The 22,970-nt window shown below is 43.1% G+C and overlaps 1 protein-coding gene across 2 annotated transcripts; it reads right to left on the bottom strand.

The window, feature by feature from the left end:
- Positions 1 to 469: 469 nt before the first annotated feature.
- LOC147246798 (filamin-A-interacting protein 1-like) lies at positions 470 to 22,970 on the bottom strand. Of its 2 annotated transcripts, XM_086182335.1 has the most exons (6): positions 22,696 to 22,970; positions 12,619 to 12,918; positions 11,625 to 11,798; positions 11,333 to 11,511; positions 2,197 to 4,999; positions 470 to 1,163 (listed from the first exon to the last, which is right to left on the bottom strand). In XM_086182335.1, the coding sequence occupies exons 2-6, from the start codon at positions 12,904 to 12,906 to the stop codon at positions 957 to 959; spliced, it is 3,651 nt and encodes a 1,216-aa protein (XP_086038461.1). In that variant the 5' UTR covers positions 12,907 to 12,918; positions 22,696 to 22,970; the 3' UTR covers positions 470 to 956. The 2 variants fall into 2 exon arrangements, with proteins under 2 accessions (XP_086038461.1, XP_086038462.1); XM_086182336.1 differs by lacking the exon at positions 22,696 to 22,970 and having other exon boundaries at positions 12,619 to 12,942.

Below are 22,970 nucleotides of genomic sequence, written 5' to 3'. Positions count from 1 at the left end.
ATTTTTGGGATGGTTTTGGACAAATTAGATTTCGAATCACACAATAAATTTAATTTACGATGTTGTTGGTCAAATATTTGTTATAAAACATCCAAAATCGTCCCCAATTAATATTCTCCAAATGATTATTCCAAAGGTGTTTGCGATGACAAGTGACACACTCGCTGTAATATTTGTTACTCTTTAATTATATTGATCAATTTAACAGAATAATGTTTTAAAAACATTACAAATATACATTTAAAATATACAGGCTTAAAATCATCTGTCTTCTCCAGGTATATGCACCCTTTTTCTTGTTATCAATGTCAAAAATCGTATCCCAAGAATTCTTTTGACAAAATTTCAAATACCAGAGTGAAGATACTCATGTACTGCCTGTTTTGTAGCCATCGTTTTGATAAGTGCATCATTAAAAATGTCATTGTCATGCAATTTATTCTGTCTTTTGATGCTTCTTTGTCCGGCTTATGTTTATTTTATTTCTTTTAAAAGATGAATGAGCATTCAAAACTCTCCTTCAGAATGTTCTTTTTATTTAAAATGTGTTTCATTACAAAATATAAACATAATTTACATGAATACAAATTGCAATGCCTGTAATGTCTCAAATTATAAAATATACCAACAAACTCATGATACAGGACAGCCAATCACACAAAGCAAGAAAGTTAGTAGCAGCTTAGTCCGATGACGTTCAACCCAAATTCCCAACACACGCACACTGTAAATAAACTATGTGTGTTTCCATCTAAGTGACTGTAGAGAGGAAAATACTGACGACTACAAAGTTAAAAGTAAATTGCTCATTTTAGTTCTCTTATAACTACGTTACACTGGGACAGAGCCCCTTTGCTTATTGTGTCTTATTTTCTCTGTAGCACCATAAATATATATGTATATGTGTATATATTCATATATATATGAATATTTCATCAGTGGCTGAGTTTTGTCCGTCAGCCTTTTCCTCCATTTTGATAAGTATTACTATTCACGGCTGATTTCTTCACTTCTATCCTCATGGACTGACTCTCAGTCCGTGACTCCAGCTTCAGTCCACTGGTGATCCCCAGGGATCCTAGCACCGCTTTTCCCGTCTTCAAGCTCTTGGATATTGGGATGCGGGTCAGCCCTGTTCGAGGGGCCTGGGCCTCGTGCCCGGTCTGTTTTACAATAGGAGAGAGAGAGAGAGAAAGAGAGAGAGAGAGAGAGAGAGAGAGAGAGAGAGAGAGAGAGAGAGAGGCAGGAGAATGAAGACAGGTTGCATCTGAGGCGTACTTAAAGAGTAAAAATGGAAAAAAGAGCAAAACCTATAACACAAATTCTGGATTTCTAAACAGTGTAACTCATCGTATGTACTACAGAGGCTGTGTGAATGAAATGTGTAAATATTTATTCATGCTTTCACTTCAAACCCAGCGGGTGAGCATTTAGCCAGGCTGGGTTTCAATGTAAGGCTGTTTTGTGTCAGCCAGAGGGCACCGAGTCCTGCAAAGCTGTTGGTGAATGTAAACACTGTGAAACAACTATAAATTGCAGCATGACTGTAGCAGGGTGGCAAAATGCCACATCATTAGCTCCGCTGTGCTGGGGCCTGCCCTAGGGCCAGTTCTGTCACGCTAGCCATCTGGGCCACAAAGAGCATATCATAGGGTCCAGTGAAACACCAGCAGTGCTGCTCCCACACCATCGCTCATTTGTAGATTGAAGGTGAAGCTGTGAGCAGATTTTCACTATAAAATGTGTCATGTGACGCTCAAACAATTTTAATCCTTCATTTTCTCCGGTCAAATCAAGGAAGGCATCATAGTGAAAGCTTGAGGCGTGTTTAAAGGTTGGTTCACCCATTAGAAATAAAAAAAAAAACAACAACAACATTTTCTTTTCACTTCCTACAAGACTGACAAAGTAGCTTTGTACTTACTTGAGTAGTTCAGTAATTTCTCTATAGGAGTTTCCTTGCCATGGAGTGACTTAGGTCAGAGAGTATACTTGAGTCAAACATAAATTTAAAATAGAATTTTCTAAGACTTTGAATGTGTTGGTTTATGTGTTATACATTTGTAAACTTTAGTTAATTAAACAAATTAAAAAAGTAAAACTTGATGTTGCAGGTAGTTGTGATTACTAATTAAACCAAAAATAAGGAAAATCTGTCATTTAGTTGTATGAACGGAACCTCTAAGCAGAACGTACCATGTTTTGTGTGGATCTGGCGGTGGTGGCGGATGTCACTGGGGAAATGGTAATGCTGCTCATCACTTTGTTCTGTGTGCTGCGGGTCGCCGTGGTGGTGATCTGACGGGGGGAGCGTAAAACCGTCCCAGTTGACAAGGTCAGTTCTTTGTTCTCAGCCACCGGCCTGACGACCATCTTGGGGGTGATACTGTTGCCCAGGTGAATGTGGATCTTGTTATCCTCGGTGGTGGTGATGATGCTGGCGTTGTTGTGGCACTTCCGTATTGGCATCGGGACCATCTGCTTCTCAGGGGTGACCTTGAAGACAGCCCGGCCCATGGTCATCTCCTGGGGTTCTGGGGAGCCAGATGCTTCGGGCACGACAGCGGTACTCACAGTCATGATAGTGACGGGGGACAAGGGTCTTCCTGAGGCGGAGGAGGAGGCTCTGCTGCTTTCTGGAGACTTGGCTCTGGAAATAGTTGTGATCGTGACTGGAGACTTGGCTCTTTCAGGACCCTGATGTCCAGTAGGGTTGGACCTCCCCCTGTTAGGCGCAACAGAGTGACTGGGAATGATTGTAATTCTGGATTTAGGGTGAGATGGATTGGGGCTGAGTGGAGCTGAGCTGGTGTAAATCTCCTCTGCAGTGGGGCTGCTGATCTCGAGGGTGGCCATGTTGTTTTTGCGATCTGGCGTCACTCGGATGTGTAAAGGCTGCCCTTGCTTTTGGGACACCGTCAGGTCAGACGGTGCAGGGCCTCCATTAATATGTAGTGTTTTGTCAGCGTTGGTCTCATGAGAGGGGTCCTTTTTCTTCATCCAGGGAATCCAGGACTTCTTCATGCCCAGATCGCTGCTCGATGAAGGGCAACGCTCAATGCCACCTGACTTGTCTGTTGGCTTCTTCAGGCACTTCTGTCGTATGTTATTCATGATGTGATTTTCTTCTTGAACAGACTTCCTGATAAACACAGCTGGGGTGTCCTCCTCTGTTGGCCCGGTGGACAGTGCCTCTGTCTGTACTCCAGTGGATGTCACAGCAGCATCCACCATTCTCCTGCCATTCAAACTGGGCCTTAAAGCACGACTGTGACGCTTTGCGACCTCCAGCTCTTTGGTAAGATTAAAAACTTCAGTACCCATGTTCTTGGCTTTCTCCTCCTCTTCCAAGAACCTCTGCTGTAAGACGGAATAGTCCACTTGCAGCTGAGAAAGCTGGTCTTCCTTGTGCATCAGTTCATGGATCTTCTCCTTGAGAGCTACAACATCAGCCTGGAGTTCCCTGGTTTTGGCCTCCTCTTTCTTGAATCGTTGTCGCAGGTCTTCCTCCCGGCTTTCTTCTTCTCCTTTCTCGATTGCTTTGTTACGTGCTATCTGACTCCTCATTGCTTCCACTTGCTGGGAAAGAATGTTGGCTTTGTCTTGCTCCGTCATAAACCTTTTCTCCAGCATGTCGTACTGATCCTCTGTCTTTATTAAATCTCCCTCTACCACTTCAAGTTGTTTGAGGCGATTTTTCAGGTGCTCAATTTCAAAAGTCAGCTCTTTAATTTTGTTATCTTCTCTTTTCACAGGATCAGATGTTCGTCCCAGCTCACATTTCACAGAATTCTTTACAGATAACTTTTCAGTTTGTTCCAACCCATCCAGCCTCTTTTTCATTTGACTGACCTTTGAACTGAGATCCTTGGATTTATCCATTTCATATGCTAGCTTGGTGCTGAGCTCCCCGTTCTCTGTAGTTAGACTCTCTACTTTGGTTTCCATTTCTGATTTGAACTTCAAGAGCTTTTTGCTTTCCTCTATCAATTTCTCAGTCACCTCCATGACCTTACCCTGCTCATCTTTGACCATCTTACTTAAATCCTCCTTTTTCTTTTTTTCTGACGTCATTTGTTCCATCAGGGTCTTTCGTTCTTCCATTAAAGCCACGGTCAGTGACTTCAGCTTACTCAGGTCATCCTTAAGGCTCAGCTCAGACTTTTCTAACTTGACTTCAGAGGACTCAAGCTCTTTCATTCGAATCTTAAGAGCTACAACATCATCAGAGAGCTCTGCGGTCAGAACCTTTTCTTTTTCTAAAGCCGTGTGTAACTGTGTGCACTCACTCTTGCTTAAGCTGAAGACACTCTCAAGTTTCTCCAGCTCCATCATTCTTTTCTGTAGTTTTTCCACCTCCAACCTGAGGTCTTTGCTTTTACCATCCTCCTCTTGTAACCTCTTCCTTAGCTCCTTGCACTGATTTTCAGTTTTAGTAATTTCCTCATCTTTTCCTTCCATCTCCAGCACCCGCTTCCGTAAATTCTCCAGCTCCGAAACGATGTTAGAGTTCCCACAATCCCCTTTGCCAATCTTCTCCCTCATCTCCTGCAGCTCCTCCTCAGATTTCTTCAAGGCCTTGTTGCTCTCCTCCAGCTCCTCCACTGTATGCATGAGTCCTAAAAGTTTAGCATTGAGTTGACGGTTGTTAAGCTCCTGACTGGCCAGTTTGGCACTCATCTCCTCATGTTGTTGGCCAAACTTGGCAGATTTCTCTTTGAGCTCAGCCTCCAAGCTCAGAACTCTGTGGCCATCCTCCTGAGCACGCTCCCTGGCTTCACTCAGTGTCTGCTCTCGCTGCTGAAGCTGCTGGCTGAGTTCCTGGACCCGCTGATTCTGTTGGTCCATTTGCTCCAGGTGCTGTTGCCGCTCATTAACCAACATCAGGGCAAAAGACTTCAGCTTGACCAGCTCTTCTTGCACCTTGCCCAGGCGTTTAGAATGTTCCCTCTCCTTTTTTAACTGGTAAGCTTTCTCGTTCTCGAGCAACTTCTTCAGTCTAAAAATGTGAGTGGAAAAATTAAAGACAGGGGATTAGTTGAGTGTTTTCATGTAAATGTGACCTCCCATGTGTCTGCACTGACTAATGTGTCATGAAAATTGGGAATACTTCAATTTTAGTGTGCAATTTTCTTGCAATCAGAAAAATGAACGGTGAAGTCAGACATGTCAATCATTTTCTCTCATAACAGAAATAATTACCGCAAGATACACATCTTTCAGGAAATCTCCTTGTCGCCATAAATCCACTAATTTGGCTACATTTCACAAAATATCGTATGCGGCTGCTGAAGCAGAATCCATAACTACGTACGAATGTCAACACCGATAATGCAGCTAAGCATTCTAAATAACACTGAAGAGAGAATATACATCAACTTCTGAGCGCAGAACAAACAATAAGATCAAGAATGTCTAAATTATCTCTCCAACTTCCTAACAACCCAGTTATTTTTCCCCATTGATGAAAGAAATGTCAGGAGCACAAACTGCTAGTGAAGATTTAACAACCTTTTACCAAGAGGTCCTCTTTTCTCTTAAGCTTCTTTCTATGCTGCTCATGCCCATTCTCTTTGTAGGCTCCACCAAAACGCTTGAAAAACAAGGTTGCATGTTCTCCCTGTACACTCCCAGGAATGTACCAATACAACCTGGACATTTTTGCAATGCAAAACAAACTAAATTACATGCGCCAGAAGCTTGTGCATGCACTGCTTAAATAACCCAAAGTTCCTAAGCCTAATTCACAATATATGCACAGATATTGATGCAGCCACAAAACCTCAGGAAAAAAAACAACCCCAGTCAGAACTTACCCACTGATGGGTGCTCTACGAGCAGCTCATAAGCATGTGTACAAAGTCCACTGAAATGCACAACAAATATCAGGAAAGGTCTTTTTTCCCCCCCAAAAATACCCTCCAAGCATGTCATAGAGACAGTGAAAGGTGAATGAATACTGTGCAGCACCAGCACTGGTGCATGATGTCACCTCATCCATATAAGGCGGTCATGTGTGCATGAGAGTGTGTGTGCTGCTCTACTTTGGACACTGTGAAGGGGGTGGGAACCCTGGCAGAGGAGGAGTGCTTTGCAAAACTCTCCCAGATTTTCATGCTTTCATAGAAACCTGTTAAGAAAACAATTTCTCGCAGGTTTTGGCAGTTAACAAAGAAGAACATGCTATATATTTTACTATTAAACTACTTCATAGCGTCCATACCTTATTCAAATACCTTCCTTGAGAAAATTTGCGTACTTGATGCAAATTACTTTATATTTCCATGTTTGGCTGCGCAGGCCAAAAGCCATATTGTCACTGGTGCAAGAGACAGGAGAGGATGTCTGCAATAGTTGAGTGGACTGGGTTCTCTACAAAGTCTACGTGTGATGAGGAAAGCAGATCTGAATGAGTTGGATGGGTCTCTTGAGGTGAGGAGGATCTGTGAGGACAGAACCTAACCATGACAATAGGTTTAGGGAATGCTATGACAAAATATTGCATGGGACTGCAGCTACAGTCATCATCCAACAAAGTCACAGTTTTCACACACAAATATCTCTGATAATCCTTTATCCCATTTGAAAAATCCAGTATGTAAGTACACACTTATGATTATTATGTACAGTATAAGTTTTCATTGCCAAGAGGGAGTCCGGCTTAAGGAGCCATCAGGATCTCTCAGGGTGTAGCTCTTAAAAAAATTGATGCTGTTGGATGTGGTTTACACCCTTGAAATTGGCACTAAAACTACTTGTGTTAACTGAGGTCGGAGTCTTGATGTCAGGGCCTTTAGAACAGATGGTCAAGTTGTGTAAAAAAAACCATAGCAAAGGCTGCAAAAAGAGCTAAAAGGTGAACAATGAATAACTTCTTTAAATCTATAAAAAGATAGAATTAAACCAACATATTTTCTATTTAAATGAATATATTCTTTCGTTTTTTTTCAATTAATTGTTAAATGATGTAATGGCTTTTATCTGGGGTGTCATGCACCACTATTTAAGTCTATAAACAGTGTTTGTGTAGTCAAATACAAGTACAAGTTGGCTGCAGGCTTTGAGTTTGCTTAACCACAAGGAAAACCACATTGTGTCACACCATGACGTACCAGACCCAAAACCTTCACTAAGAAGCCCTACTGTGTCCCCCTTACTCCATCCATTCACCCATTTTCAAAACTGCTTATCTGTTAAGGGTCGCAGGGGGGCTGGAGCCTATCCCAGCTGACATTGGGTGAGAGGCAGGGTTCACCGTGGACGGGTCACCAGTCCGTCCCAGGACCAGTCCCCCTTACTCTGTAGCCTACATGTTATTAATGTCAATTTTAACATATCAAAGTTATAAAAAAAAAACATTTTAAATGAGAGTTAAAAACTAAAATATGTTTTAAAACCAAAGGAATAGTTTCATAAGCAAATACACAGGTGCAATCCATAAGTCAAAACCCACGCGGGAACTTTTTTCATCATGGAACAACATTTCATCCCATGTTTCCTGAGGAATTTGCTCAAAGGCACTGCAGCCCCTCTGTGTCGGGAGGCTGAGGATTGAAGCAGACATGACTTGCCAAAAAACTGTCAAAACAAAGTGTTGTACAGTAATGACCTCTCTTGACAGAGAAAAAGCATTACGTGTTGAGCAAGAGAGCTGAGGTGGTACCGTACACGAGACTGATGTGCTGCTAAATGAAAGAATTCAGCACAAAGTAGTCAGCCATGATCGCTCTACATATTAATATCTTTATGAGTCCCTGGCAAATGAATAATGTTGATTTTTCTCATGCTTTAAAATGAAACAAATTGAAAAGAAAACTTCCATTTCAGGTTTAAATTTCAGTATAATTATCATGAGACATGTTGCAGATCGAAATGTTGCGTGCGTGACTTCACGCTCTTTGGAACTCCGTCGTAGAACGGATTCTGTTTCTCCCGATTATCGTGAAGCCTCGCTCTGTCACTTAAATATTTGAACGTCTTGACATATAAATTGATCTGTTATCTGAGAGGGTGTTAATGGTTGATGGCTAACAGTCAGAAAACAGCTTATTTGGTGCCCATCCTTTGAATTCCTATGGATGTTTGGCACGGGACCACTGACTTTTCTCTCTTCACTTTCACCCGGGGGATTGGAGAAGGTCAAACTGGTGAAAAAAAACCCAACTGAGATGACATGTTTCCATCTCAGCTACGAAAGAGAACGTCAAAACAGAGACACGGCCAGTTTCTGTGTAGGTGTTGCTGCTGTACGTGCAAACGGAGTCTTGCGGTCTGTTTACATTTATGTGCGTGTAATGGTTAAGCTGTCTGCCAGTTTCTTTTTCTCCGTCTTTGTCTCACACATCATAGTTCAGAGGATCCGTTGATGCTGACAGAGTACAACCTTGCAGATGCCCGTGCACTTCACCCTCCCTGTAAAGTGATAGAGGCTAACTTCGCCAAGAAATCCGCTGGAAACTACCTGGCATAGGAAAGAGGTCGCCTCTTTAGGCATGCAAACCAAGTATCAAGTTAAAATATGAGCCACTTCAGCTGTAATTTTTGATATGTGCTGAAGTGTAGCATCAACATTCTATTGTTGTTAGTCATGCTAGCCGTGTGGCGCTACCCAGCAGGCACCCGACTGATGTTTGGTTGAGTCTAAATTCGTCAGACCTCACTTGAACAACAGCATCACTTTCATGTACCTGACAACAGCTGACACTGATATTTTGTTGGCTCTGACTTGTGTTGTTCACTTACCAAAATCCAAAATCTTCCTAACATCCACCCAATGTGAAATCTTATCACCTGCTGATGTTGATATTATGTAGATTTTGACGACAGACTCGAACTGGATATTAAATTTCCCCCAGTTTTCATTTTTCAACTAAAATTTTAGCGTCTGTCCAGCTGGATGCAACGCCAGGCTTAATTTGTCCAATATTTTGCTTTAAAAAAAATAAAAACATGCAAAACTAAAGATGTCAAGTCCCACTCAGCATGTTTAGTAGTGAATGCTGCACACATGCTAACTAGGCCTGTCACCATAACAGGCTTTGTTGGATGATAAATTGTCACAGAAATTTGCAATATTGCTGTAAACAATATTATCATTTAAAAGCATTTTTATGGCACTGATATTATGATGATATAATATAACAGCATAACAAAGCAAGTACGCCCTCTCTACAAGTGATTAGCTTTTATTGCCAATGCCAGACACTGGAATAAGAAGGAAACATATTGAAATATACCAAATGAACAAAACCGGAAAAAATTAGTCGCAAAAATCATGCTGGTGACATTCTTAGGTGAACAAACAAGCACATGAAATGTATTGATTTCATGTGACTGACATGGGGTTGGTGGATTAATGTTGTACACTGTGAATGAATCCTACTTGACTAATGTGGTTGTAGTAGCATTGTACTGCTAGTGCATGTCAGCAGTTAGCTCATAGCATCGCTGTACCACTGCACCACACATCCTGCCCATCAAAGTAAAACCTAATGACTTGGAGTAATGTCACTATCCCTCCTCTGCCTCTCAACTCATCCATGCATGCATTTTGCTCCAGATTAGATGTGTTCGGTAGTCTGGTGGAGGGTCAGTCCAACTACATCCTCAACGGAATGTGTTTAATTTCACAAACATGTATTTAGGACACATAATTTTCCCTTCAACGTGTACAATGATTCATAAGAAAAATCTGATTGTCAAGCTTTTAATCATGGCTACTCTGCCAGTTAAGACATTTGAAAGCATGAATGTAAGAGTGCACTGAGGTTTGCTCTTTGTTCTTCGTCCCTCTCTTTAGTCTGTGATAGCAACTTAGCTGTCATCCGTGATTTAGCATCTATAGTCTGTTTCCTGTAGTAAAAGCTGTAGGAAAAGAGAGATAGAGAGCGAGAGAGAGAGAGGGAGTGTGTGTGTGTGTGTGTGTGTGTGTGTGTGTGTGTGTGTGTGTGTGTGTGCGTGCATGTGCGTGCACGAGCTCCTCCTCTGGGTCAACACTGCAAATGAACTGTTTGAAGTTTGGACAGTTCATGAAATGCAGCATGTAAGTGGTCTCCGGTCTGCTCAGCACATGACTAGTGATATACACACACACACACACACACACACACACACACACACACACAACACGTTGTAGATGTTCTCTCTCTTGATCCGCTCCGTCTGTCTCATAAATCATGTCTGTTCGTCAAACTACAACGCAGAAACACAGAGAAAACCACATATTTTACACATGGATTTTGGACGGTTTTGTGAATTGCAGTAACGTAGATTCCTCACCGAGCAATTAGTCTCTTTCATCTATGAGTGCTTTAATTAGTAGGGCCTCCATCCTCAAACGCATTCAGTGCACATTAACAGACTGACAACCCAGTTTGTTTGATGTGTGTGAGGCCCTCTACACACACGTGATCTAGCCGTACCCTCTGATACTGGCAAGTGTGCCCCTCCCTCTTTCTCCCTCTCCATACAACCTCTCCTCCCCAGTCTCCTTTTGACCAAGGTCACGAGCTCAGCGATGACTTCATCTCAGAGGTGATGTCATGGAACCTCCACAGTGGCCTCGTCTCCTCCCTTTTTCCCACAGTGAAGAGCTTGACCTCTTCTCCAGCTACCCTTCTACACTGCCTCACCTCCTTTCATTTCCACCCCCCCATGAATGTTCTACCTCTCCCTTGTCAAACAAAAGTATTTGAGGTTATCACTTTAGTAAGCAAATCTCCTCAGTTCGTCCAGCTCTCACGCTTCCTGAGCTTTCACACATTCTCCCATGTCGCTGCATTCACACCTCCTGCACTTTTTTCACCAAGTCGGCGCTCTCTGATTGATGTTTTCCGTTTCTCACTCTCCCCTCTTTCTCTCTCTCCACCACTCGCTCTCTAAACACAAGCTGAATGTAGAATGAAGAAATGCATATTGACAACAAACGACTTCCGCTCAGTATTAAGAAGTTCTACCTCTATTTTACTCTTAGAGTTTTAATTTCATATCATGTTTGTTAATGCCAGGTCTTCCCTGTGCAGTGTATAAATCTGCAGTCTCGTCTTAGTGCTTGCTACAGTGTTTAATCTTTCCTGCAAAGAGATGTTGTGAATTGGGTTTTTTTCTCCCAAATTTAGGAATATTATGGACAAAGACCATGCAACAAACTGAAGGAAACTACATTTTTACAACATCCACAACAGTTCCCTTCAAGCAACCTGCAGCTCAGACGAGTTAGTTCGCTGATCTCCCCACCGTTTCTTACCGTTGTCACATCTTTCAAGAGCACTTAATCGTAGAGAAATGAGTGGAGTAGAAAAGTTGACGTCGTGACCTAAATTCCTCTCCTCACCTTTCCCTCTCCTGCTCGAGGAGGTTAGTGAAGTCGTCGCTCTTGTTCATGTAGTCCACGTGTTTACGTTTTTCTGTGTCCAGCTCATGAACGGTGCGACGGTGGCACTTCTCAGCCAGCAGCAGCTGACCCAGCATGCGCCTGTACGTGTCTCTGTGCTTCTCCTGCAGACGCTCCAGCTGCAAAGGGCCAGCGCAACAATACAGAAGGTATTCGATCAGTGGTCAATAATACAATAACTCATTATTCCTAAGAGGCTGCGTCCTTGATGACATCAACATCTCTGACTGACCTCCATCATAGGCTGTTGGTAGACGCTGTGGTTTTGCGGGTCGGTGCCAGTGATGAAGCCGTCCCTCTGCAGAGCCTGGAGGGCTGAGCCAGGTGCTGCAGAGCCATACTGGGATTCAAGGGTCTCTGGGAGAGTTTGTTTGGACTTTAGCATGCAGATTACATCCTCTCTGGCCTGCAACCACACAGATATACAGCATACCAGCCAAATATTACAGCACGTTGTTTAAGTGTGAGCTGCGCACGAAAGGCTTCATATATGTACAGCAGCAAGACCCTCAATAGCATTTATGCACGATTATCGTTCTAAATCCAAATTTTTCCAAAACGGCTTGCAGCCTGTTTTTAAAGAGCCCTATGTCCGAGCCAGTTTATATATTAGCATAATTAGCTTCACTATCATGTATAATAAAGACATTCATTAGATCTTCATTACATATGTGAAAGGATATACTGCGGATTTATTATTGCAACACTGCCACAATGTAATTATGATTTCTGTTTCATTCATCCAATCAATTTGTTTCTCCTCTTGTCCCAGTCATGAGATCAATAGTGAGTCCCACCCTCCAGGAATCTTGTGAGCCGCATGGTTCCCCCACAGCCTCTTCATCTGAAATATACTGACAGGTGATGGTTCTGGATCCTGTTGTACACTGAGTAGTATTTGGGTGAAGGAAAAGTTGAAATGGACAGGACTGCAGACCTGAAACTGCATCCTCCTCTCCAATACTCAAGTTATTTTTCTCCAGTGGGTGAAACTGGCATATCCAACCACAAGGCGGAGCTATCGTGCAAAAAATATCTATCTCAGTCCAACATAATCTCGGAAAACTGACTTTCATCCACTGTTCAGGGAACTGCATGAATTTATCTACAGATAAGAGCAAGTAAAAGGATCCCAGATACTGAGGTGTCAGTTGATTGTCGTATGCTTCCATCCTTCCGTTTCTCTGTGAAAAGCAATAAAGGAAGGGAAGTTCCTGTTCACCCACCTGAACCTCTCCTTCCATAATCCCCAGCAGCTTCAGCAGATCCCCTCTGGACAGATTCATGATGCCACCTGGCTCTTCTCCAGTCTCTGCGGCATCCAGCAGGTGCTTCTCTTTGTCAAGGATCACGTCCACCTCCAGTTTATCCTCACCGTCCTGCTGCTGAACTTTGGTCTTCATGCTCTTCACAGGTAGACCCACTTCCTGTTCTTGACTGATGTCATGTTCGCCCTGTGGAACCCCCAGAACCCCATTGGTTGTGTGCTCCACCCCACTGCTTTTGGATCGCATCTCCTCACTGGGCTGAGGACAGAAGACGCAGCAAGTTATCTTTTCTGCATGGAAAACAAATGCCTGTTGTTTCAGTACATCTACTTTTAGTTTCAAATTCTCCTTTCAATAACCGTCACTGGTGCAGATTGTGTTAGAGCAAAGTCACAACTTACAGTGAGTTTTATGATCATAACTTCCTCAGATCACAACTCCCCTCCCCTTCCTGCGATGATATAAACTCACACAAAACAAAGTCACAATTGGTGGTGGAACTGGCCATCTTAAAGTTGATCGTCTCTGCTGATGAAGTATATTTGAGAGCTCAAATGTGCTCATGCCTCTCGCTACGTGAGACATTGTTGATGATTTAACCTTGACTTCTCAAGCACAGTCAGAAAGGGCCTCGGAGAATATGGCAGGGGTATTGCTCACTCATAATGTGCTTTCAGTTGTAAAACATAAATCATAATTCATGTAATCTGGGGCATTTTGCCTGTATTTGTACATGTTTGCAGGCATGTGTGTATCTAAGACCTCTAACTACAGTCTTGGGACAATGAGCAAATGCTCCCTTTGTGATAAATTTCAAATATGACATCATCTCTTTAATTACAAACAGAAAACACCCCCCTAACCTCCCGAACACTGACTGTAGCAACCTTGTGATTTTTTAGCATCCTGATCTTAACGATGCATTCAGCAAAAGCACATATGCTTGCAACAGATTACATAACCCATTTGCATGATTCAAAGTTTAAAATTCATTTCTTTGGGCCTATTTCAAGATTGGGAGGCCAAATCTGACCAGCTGTTTGAGTCTGCGTGACCAGTAGAATTAAATAAGCTGATGCTCAAAGTGCACTAGCTGCTAAAGAGCAAAAATCAGACACATTCATGTCTAAATGCAACGTTGAGAGGTTTGGCAGCCAGTTTATCAGAAGAAAGTTTATCTTTTTTCTAACTGCAGTGACTTCTAATGATGCTTGAAATCCAACTCTTTGAAACCACCTTGTTTCCAGGAAAAAGACCCGAGCAAATGAGAGTGAGTAAGTGAGGGAGAGAGATAGATAGAGAGAGAGAGAGGGGGAGGGAGAGAGAGAAGGGTGCGAGATAGCAACGGATGCATCACTCAGTTCAAACAGAAAAGAACGATATCTGACAAAGCAACACATTAAGTCCGTTCCTTATCTTGCCTCTGAGAGTTCAGTGAGTGCACACTGGCTCCAGAGAGAGAGAGAGAGAGAGAGAGAGAGAGAGAGGACTCTTAACTGCAGATTAATTGCAGTGGCTTCTTTCCTGTTCATAACTATTAGTTTCAGCTGAGAGTTCTCTCCCATTGGGTCACATGCACACAAGCATTTGAGAAGCGTCACTAGTTTGAATTAGAGATGAGAAATGCCCCTGGGTAGCAGGCATTCAAATTAGCCTGACTGGGGCATGAGAGTGAGTACAGTAAATGACTCAGGAGGCATTCCTAGTACAGGCCACACAAGCGTCGACAGTGTTGGTCAGTTTATTTTTAATTTCCCAAGTGATGCCGTGAAAATCCAGGGACACTACTGTCTCTGCTCGCTTCATCTCACGGTGTCTGTCACTTCCAACGGCACAAGAGTGCAACTGCAGTAGAAGTGCATGACTTTGATAAGATATAAATTACAATTTTAATCCAAAAAGAAGGAGGGTACAACCCCGTTCAACACAGGCCCACTGATCATCTAAGACAGTAAAGACATGCAGACGTCCTACAAACCGTGTTAACAACAGGAGGCTGTTAACGCTGACGTGAAGAACGTGTGAGCTAACTGGCCTTTTATACGTGACGAGAGCAATGCCAGCATTCACTTTGAGTCACGCTTGGGTTCTGATGAATGCCAGGCCAATATGTTCTCTCCATTTTGCTCTGTCACCACCAACTCTGAGGAGACTTGTACTTAAGCAGTTAAACTGCTAGTTATGTAAGGTTACTCCTCATTCTACATGGAAGCTTGTGTTCACCACAGCTTGTGTGAAAGTTTGATACTTGAAGCTCGGCCAATAATTCGTGGTCATTTTATTGATCGTCGTCACTCAAAATGCCACCGGGCATTTTTTTGCTTTTTCCTAACGAGAGCAGAGTAAAAACGAAAGGTTGCAGTGACATCACAATCAAGACATTAGAATATTACAAAACTGAGCATTTTTAATGTTAAAGTAATAATTGCAGTTCCTAAGTTTCTCATTTCTAGTCACATGGATCGATAACATTTCATAGAAATTTACCTGGATTGCTAACTTCTCTGCAAATTCAAGGTCTCTATTGCTGACAGGATTTTATTTAACAGGACTCTCATGAAAGTCTATGAATGACAAGTATTCGTCATCAGTACGCTCCCTTCCGCGTTTGATCCACCTTGACTGCTCACTGAAGTCTTGACAGTATGAAGTCCCTCTGGCAGCAAATGGGGATTCCAAAGTCTCGTGCCCTACATTCCAGTCTGGCATGCAACATTCCCAGTTGTCTTTATGGAAAATAGGGAAGCGCTGACGGACAACGAGCCTTTAGTAAGGGAGTTGTGCCGACCACCAGACCGCTCTATGGCATCTAAACCATCAGCAAAATCCTCCTGATGTGCATCCAATACCTCGGTACCGTGTAACATGTCCAATATGAAAGAGCCAGCAAGGCCCCAGTCAAGGCCTGAGCCTAAATTTAAAGTGGGACCCCAAATGTAGCTCACGGCCATGGGCAGGACCAGCTGTCACATATATGAGTATTTATGGTCCAAGCCTTCATTCCAAAGTAAAAGTAGCTTTAAAATCCCACCAGTAGTCAACAAGAGAGACTTTTATATTTGGAATCAAATTTCAAATATTCTCAGAATCCAACCCACAGAAATTTAAATCAATAGGTTTTACACCGAGGGGAGTTCCAACGTATGCTGGACTGCGTTGACTCACTGACCAACCTAAGATTAAACAAATTTATTTTCAGTCGATGGATTAAATTGACACATCTCATATGCTAAAGTCTCCTCGGTCTTTGAAATCACTCCAAGTTAAATGTCCATATGTTTTGGAGTGTTTGGTAGCAGTGGCCTAGATACCATATTTGGGATTTGGGATTTTCATGGGCCAATCAATCGATCAATGAAGGGACCACTTCCAGATTAATCAGTGATGGAGTATGATGGTCAGTGTCAACCCCAATCCTTAATCTGATACAGCGTGTGACCTGTGACATGGGTGAGTGTGGGTGGATGAGTAAACATTCACATACATTCCTGATGGCTGATTCAATTTCTGTCTACACAGGACAGGAAGCAGCAAATGATCAAACATATTATAAGATTAACTAATTATTTAGTTCAGACTGTTGGAAGATTCAAACCCAGTGTCACCAAATAAGGAGTGAAATATTCTGTTCATGGGAGACTTTCACAACTTGCTCTGCCAGAGGACACTGATAAAAATAAAGCTTGAGAAGCTTCTTTCTTTTTCTTCTCTTCCTGACAAGAAAAACAAAACAACACGCCAAGAAATGCGCATTTCCATCAAAAAGTTGTGAGTCGATCCGTGTGTTAATGCAAGTCTTGTGAGCGCCTACAGTATTTCCCATGCAAGGGCACAAAGCGGCGGTCTGTTCCAGGATGACGGCGCGTTCCAGCCTAGACGACCAGTGACCTCGGGGGTCAGATTTTTACATAACAGTCATGTTCTAGGAAAATAGAGATGCGGTCAGCAGAAAAGTATGAGGAGTTTTCACGGGTGAAACAGCTACATTAAATCAGGCATCTATACACTCCCCTTACAGTCCTCCCAGCATCAGTCAGCCTTCTTCTACTGCTTTGCTACAGCAGCAGTGCAGTGATGGCTTCTATTAATACTTCAGGGTGCTAATGATCTTACTGATGGCATGAAGCAAAATGTCAGCATAGGTGATGGGTTTCATCTCGTTGTATTCTCTGGATGTCACATCGACTCGATCCTCTCACTGGAGCTTCAGGTTTCACTCATAAGCAAACGAACAGGAGCCGGAGATGTAGGCAGTTCTCGACCTGCTCATACCCGCTTTGAGAATGACTTACTAGCTGTGAGGCTCATGTCCTTGCTGAATCTGTTACTCATAAAAATGTGCTGTTTCTGATGTGTTCTGTTTTTAGTCATTTGTATTTTATGGTTTGGTATTCTTGCTCTTATCCTGGACTTTTGAATCAGGACTTGAGTTATGAAATCTATATTTTCCTAGTTTCCTTGTGTGTATTTGCTGTTGATTCCTCTTCTGTTGTCCTTAGTTTCCCCGTTCCTGTTTTATTTTGAAAAGCACTTCCCAGCTTGTGTCTCTCCTTAACTTACTTCCTGTCCGTTTTCAGCTTTTTTTTTCTTTCTTTTTTTTTTGGTGCGATTGCCTGGGTCTCTTATCCAAATCAGCTGATTCCCTACCTTCATGTTTTCATAGGAGTGAGGGCAGCACGGTGGTGCAGTGGTCAGCACTGTCGCCTCACAGCAAGAAGGTTCCGGGTTCAAGTCCCACGATCTTCCTGTGTGGAGTCTCCATGTTCTCCCTGTTCCTGCGTGGGTTCTCTCTGGTACTCCTGCTTCCTCCCACAGTCCAAAGACATCAAGAGGGGACCAGGTTAATCCAGACTCTAAATTGACCGTAGGCGTGGCTGTGAGAGCCAATAGTTGTCTGTCTCTATGTGTTGGCCCTGTGATGGACTGGTGACCCGTCCAGGGTGAACCCCGCCTCTCACCTGAAGGCTGCTGGGATAGGCTCCACCCCCGCCACCCTTAACGGGATAAGCGGAAGAAAATGGATGGATGGATATTCCTGCATTATCCTTCATTCTTCCACCTGGTGTTTTGTAACCCAGCCTGGTTTTCTTTCATTTGTCTTTTTATTTAACTTTGATTCATATCAGTGCTGTATTCTGAATAGAAAAGAGAAATGGAGCCCATTTTTCTGACCGTTACCTGTTTGTAGTTGTGAGTGTTCCTTACCAGGAACTGGGATCTTTCCAAAAGGGGACTTCCCAGCTATGTGAGCACAGTGATACATTAAGGATGAGTGTGTGTGTGTGTGTGTGTGTGTGTGTGCGTGCGCGCGCGCGTGTGTCTAAACTCATGCATCTTGTGTTCAGTGCTGTCACCAAACATATGGACGAGTGCAGCTGCAGGAATGTATGACTCACCTTGATGTGTCATAATTAGAGTATAAATCTACATGATGGGGAAACATGAATACACCTATTATTTTTAAGAGCTTACTCAAAGCAATTTGCATGGTTATTCTGTCCACTGACAGAGTTTGAACCCTAAACTGATTTATCAAGACTCTTGCAGACTTATATAATGGTTGTATATCATCTTTATGGCATGGAAGGGATCCAGTTCTGCTTGTTCTATGAATAGACACAGCAAGCTAACATATGGATGAAGCAGACTCAGATATGCCAGTGTCACCGGGTCAGATGTTTGTCTGAGGTCTCATCTAAATCAGAATTCCTTTAACTTTCACCAGAAATCATGGGTTCCCTCTCAGGAAGAGCGACTCCACGTCTCTGACCACAAGTGTTTGAGGTTCAAGCAATGAAGACATTTTGGGCCATTCGGCTTGCCAGTGTTGAAACGCTCCCTTTATTTGAGTGAGTTGAAAGCTGTGTTGTCTTTCCCACACCTAAGACCCCGAGCCAGCATGAACAATACCAGAGCTGGAGCTGGCTAACCTAAATGGGATGCGGTCGATATTAATTACATCCATGGTTCTCCTGCTCCATCCAAATGACTGCCACGTAGAAAGTCTGTTCACACGCTGCGGCTTTACAGAGCTATTAAGCTCATTTCCAGCTCGATAGTCTTACCCTTAAACTCAACTAGAGGAGTTCTTCCTGGTTCACAGTTCCAAAAGAACCTGCCCTGTGCAAAGGCCCTAAACCATTTTAATTACTCACCGCTCTAAAATCCCTCTCTCTTCTGATTGGTCAACTTCCTGAAGCCTGCTGGGGGGCAGCGTTCTAGTTCCTCAGCAGTTGGTCTAAGTGCTGACGCACAGCACAGGACTCACCTACTTCGAGACGCATCTTGGGGACGCCATCTTACACACTGCACCAGATGAAACAGTGATATTGTAGCGAGGCCATGGATAAATTCAGATGTTTTTTAGGAAACTTAAAAAAACAAACAAACAGGTTTCGAATCCTCCCTCAGGGTTTTGAAACCTTCATCATCATTGTTAAGATATAACGATGTTGTTGAAGGAATTTGAGGAAGTTGTCTCAGGACTTTAGAGGCTTGATGTGATGACTTTTCCAGGAATAAATGAGGGAAAACAGGTGATGGAGCAGTGAAGCCTTAGACTTTGGCTCACAGGAATTCCTTTTATATGCATTTACTGCATTATTTGAACACTCCTACATTTCATTCATTCATTCATCGTCTTCCGCTTATTCCTTACTAGTAAGGGTCGCTGGGGGGGCTGGAGCCTATGCCAGCGTCTACGGGCGAGAGGCGGGGTTCACCCTGGACAGGTCGCCAGTTCATCGCAGGGCCAACATACAGAGACGAACAACCATTCACACTCACATTCACACCTACGGTCAATTTAGAGAATCCAATCAGCCTCGTCCCCAAATTGCATGTCTTTGGACGATGGGAGGAAGCCGGAGTACCAGAGAGAACCCACACAGGCACGGGGAGAACATGGAGACTCACACAGAAAGACCCCGTGCACGAGCCGGGACTCGAACCCGGAACCTTCTTGCTGTGAGGCCACAGTTCTGACCACTGCACCACCGTGCAGCCCTCACTCCTACATTTATGTAACTTAATATCTGACACCTACCTGATCAGCAGTGAACAGCCTGCACTGTTACCTGCTCACTAATTTACGGGCAAACATCCTGCAAATAAAAGAGTTATTCTCAGAAGTTAGAGGAGACCAAAACAGGAGAGGCATGAATGTCTAAAAAGGGCAACTGATTGCTAACTCATAAACTCTAAAACCATAAAACCAGCCTTAATGCCTATTACAATGTGTGTGTAAATGTTTATTAGCTTGTTTTATACTGTGGTGCTTCATCATTTCAGATTATTGCCCTCTAGAGTGATCGAAATGGCCAACCACACTATTAGAAAATGCTACTTTCACCAGCCTTCTTCTTATTTAGTGGTTACATTTGCAATGAAGCGCATATTTACAGGTGAGATGAAATCAAATCTTGAGAAAAGAGTGTGTGTGTGTGTGTGTGTGTGTGTGTGTGTGTGTGTGTGTGTGTGTGTGTGTGTGTGTGTGTGTGTGTGTGTGTGTGTGTGTGTGAATCTGTTCCTCTTTCCCTTCGGTGGATTTTCTCCTGCTTCAAAGCAAAAAATGAGTTTGCATACAGTTATGAAGAATGTGTTGGCAGGGAGATGAAAACACGAGTTAAGTTGTATTTATATTTGCAGCTCTCAGGCTTATCTCATGACTGACCTTACCACCTCCAACACACGTGTCAAGCAGCAATTAACGACCCATATATTGTTGATAGCAAGAATGCTTTGCCATGTTGCGAAGTACATGACCTATGACGAATCTTTGGGGTAGTTGCGTAGTTTAAAGACTTATTTTTAAACCGAGGGAACATGAGTTGTAAGCGCCACTGTTCTGTGAAATATCCAAATGTGTCTAAACTGCATTTTTGGAATTCAAGTCCAGAGGCTCTTATAGGACTGGAGCAGTGCATGTGTCAGTGACAGCTGTTATTGAGGCCCACCAGACCTGTGGGGAAGCTACAGTGACCAGCTCCACCTCATGATATATTGTGTTTCAGTACACGCACGCACACACACACACACACACACACACACACACACACACACACACACACACACACACACACACACACAAAAGCACAAATTAGCCAATATGCACTCACAGATACATGGATTCTCAGTGGCAGGCAAAGTATGCAAACCCACTAAGTCACAGGACTCCTGGTCAAATATTATTCCACAACAAGTGAAAGTTGTACAGTCACTTTTTTTTTTTTTAACTCAAGGTAAAGTACTGCAGTACTTGCTATTAAAATGACTGAAAAAGCGTAGTTTCTCATCAAGGACTCGCAAATAGTTGTCTTCAGCTCACAAAGATGTTTTTTTTCTTCCTCTCCCTCATTTGTGACTCCACAATGCAGAAAGAGACGGCCATGCATATTTAGCTTGAAGCTAACAGCTAAAAAATGGTAAAAAAAAAAAACTAAAACTAAAACTAAACCCCGAAACAGAAAAGCTGTGGTGCACCTAACAGCCACACACTCCCCTGCATCCTCGCTCTGCATGCACAAAAAGTCATGTGACATTAGGCTAAAGTAATGTCAGTGACATATTTATTGCATCTCAATCGATACGGCGTTGGCACTCGCCCAAGCCTGTCCAACTTAGCCTCAGTATACGCAGGGACCGCAATATCGATTTACAGTCACGCTGATTCCTTTACAAGCTGCAGCTGATAACTGCTCTGTCAACAATCACAAATTTGCTCTTTTCAAGGGGCCATTTGTCTGATTTAGAAACATTCAGCGCCTCTGTCAAGCCTGAAAAGATGAGCTCAGATAAAGCTGGAACCGGCGCAAAAATGTTAACGAGCAATATCTCATCACCAGCTCTCTTTGTCATGCGTCTGTGGTGATATGAGGCCGCATCAGCTGGAAAGAGGGTGGGAGGCAGCAAGAGAGGAAGGGTGAGGTTGTGCAGAGCCCCTGGATATTTGACAGAGAGGATGTTTGAGAGCTGCACGGGCCACACCTGCGGTGGAATCCAGTGCTGGGAGTCAGATATATTTCACGTTTTCTTTTCGGTATGCTGAGGTGATGTGCATCTTGGCAAATGGTCAGTGGCGGCTAGAAGGAGCCATGTGTCTCTTCGGAATGTCTGATGACTTCATGCGGATGAAATGGAGTTCATTTTAGTACTGTTACAGTCCATAAATATTCTGGATGAAAGATGTCATCCTTTTGCAACTCATGAAGGCAAAATGCGGTCTTCTTAAGGCTCAGCAGTCGCGCATGTACAGTATAGTGTTATAATATTAATACATTTCATTGTTGATTATCACAGTGCCACAATTGAAAGTGAAGGTAAGGGCATCTGAGTTAGCTCACAGCTAACTCAGATATGTGTTTCTTGGGTATTAGGTCCTGCAGATGCACTTTACAGGAGTGAAGGGTGAAACTTCACGTGCGTATGTTTCAGTTTAAATGCGTATTATTCCACAGTAGGACCTGATAAGTAATCTCTCTCCTCCACATGACTCGGTGTACCATCACCCTTGTTCTCCGATGAAACGGTGGTCTTTTCTGCCCACATGGAAACCGCAAACGTCCACGCACTAAATGGTCTTATTCATACAGCAATACGAGCTGGAATTCATTTAGAAATGTTTCATTCATGAGTCCAGTTGTAATAATGCCAACACTGTCTCGCCATTAACCAGACTTAAAGTAGTAGCTTGTCTTCTTGTGGATGAATTATTAATTTATAATGTAGAAATCTATACCAGTATGGATGTAGAAGCGGTGAGCTGCATTAATTACATAATGGAAGAGTTGTTTCAGTCATACGGTGGAGAACGGGGCCGACACACAGCTCAAAGAGGTTTGGTTTCTCTCACTTCTTATCTTTATTGATTTCATAAACGGCTGACAGCTCAAGAGTCTTTTCATACGCGTCACTCTGACAGAAGTACAGCAGAACAGCCGACAAGCTCCAACCTGAAGCACGTGGTCGTCTCCTCCCCACACACAGGAGTTCCTTCATCATGAGAAGCTTGGGACGAAAACTTTATTCACAACTTACCTGTGGTTGTGTTGTCCCCAGGTTGAACCAAAAGCTGTCACGCCAAAAGTAATCCGAGACGCCCCCCCCCCTCCAAAAAAAAAAGGAAGAAAAAAAAAAGACTGTAAAAGCATCCACGAATATGCACTTGTGCTGGCTACTGAGCAGCGCAAAGAGCCATCATCTGCACTCTCCCCTTCCACTTCAGGTCAGGGAGAGAATAGTAGAAAGCAATAACAGAGCACTGTAACGCCCCTCTCTCTCTCTCTCTCTCTCTCTCTCTCTCTCTCTCTCTC

The sequence above is a fragment of the Aulostomus chinensis genome, chromosome 17 (assembly GCF_037954235.1).
Source record: "Aulostomus chinensis isolate RoL2024-O1b breed Wild chromosome 17, RoL_Achi_v1.0, whole genome shotgun sequence".
Lineage (NCBI taxonomy): Eukaryota > Metazoa > Chordata > Actinopteri > Syngnathiformes > Aulostomidae > Aulostomus > Aulostomus chinensis.
This window is presented reverse-complemented; position numbering and strand designations above follow the sequence as displayed.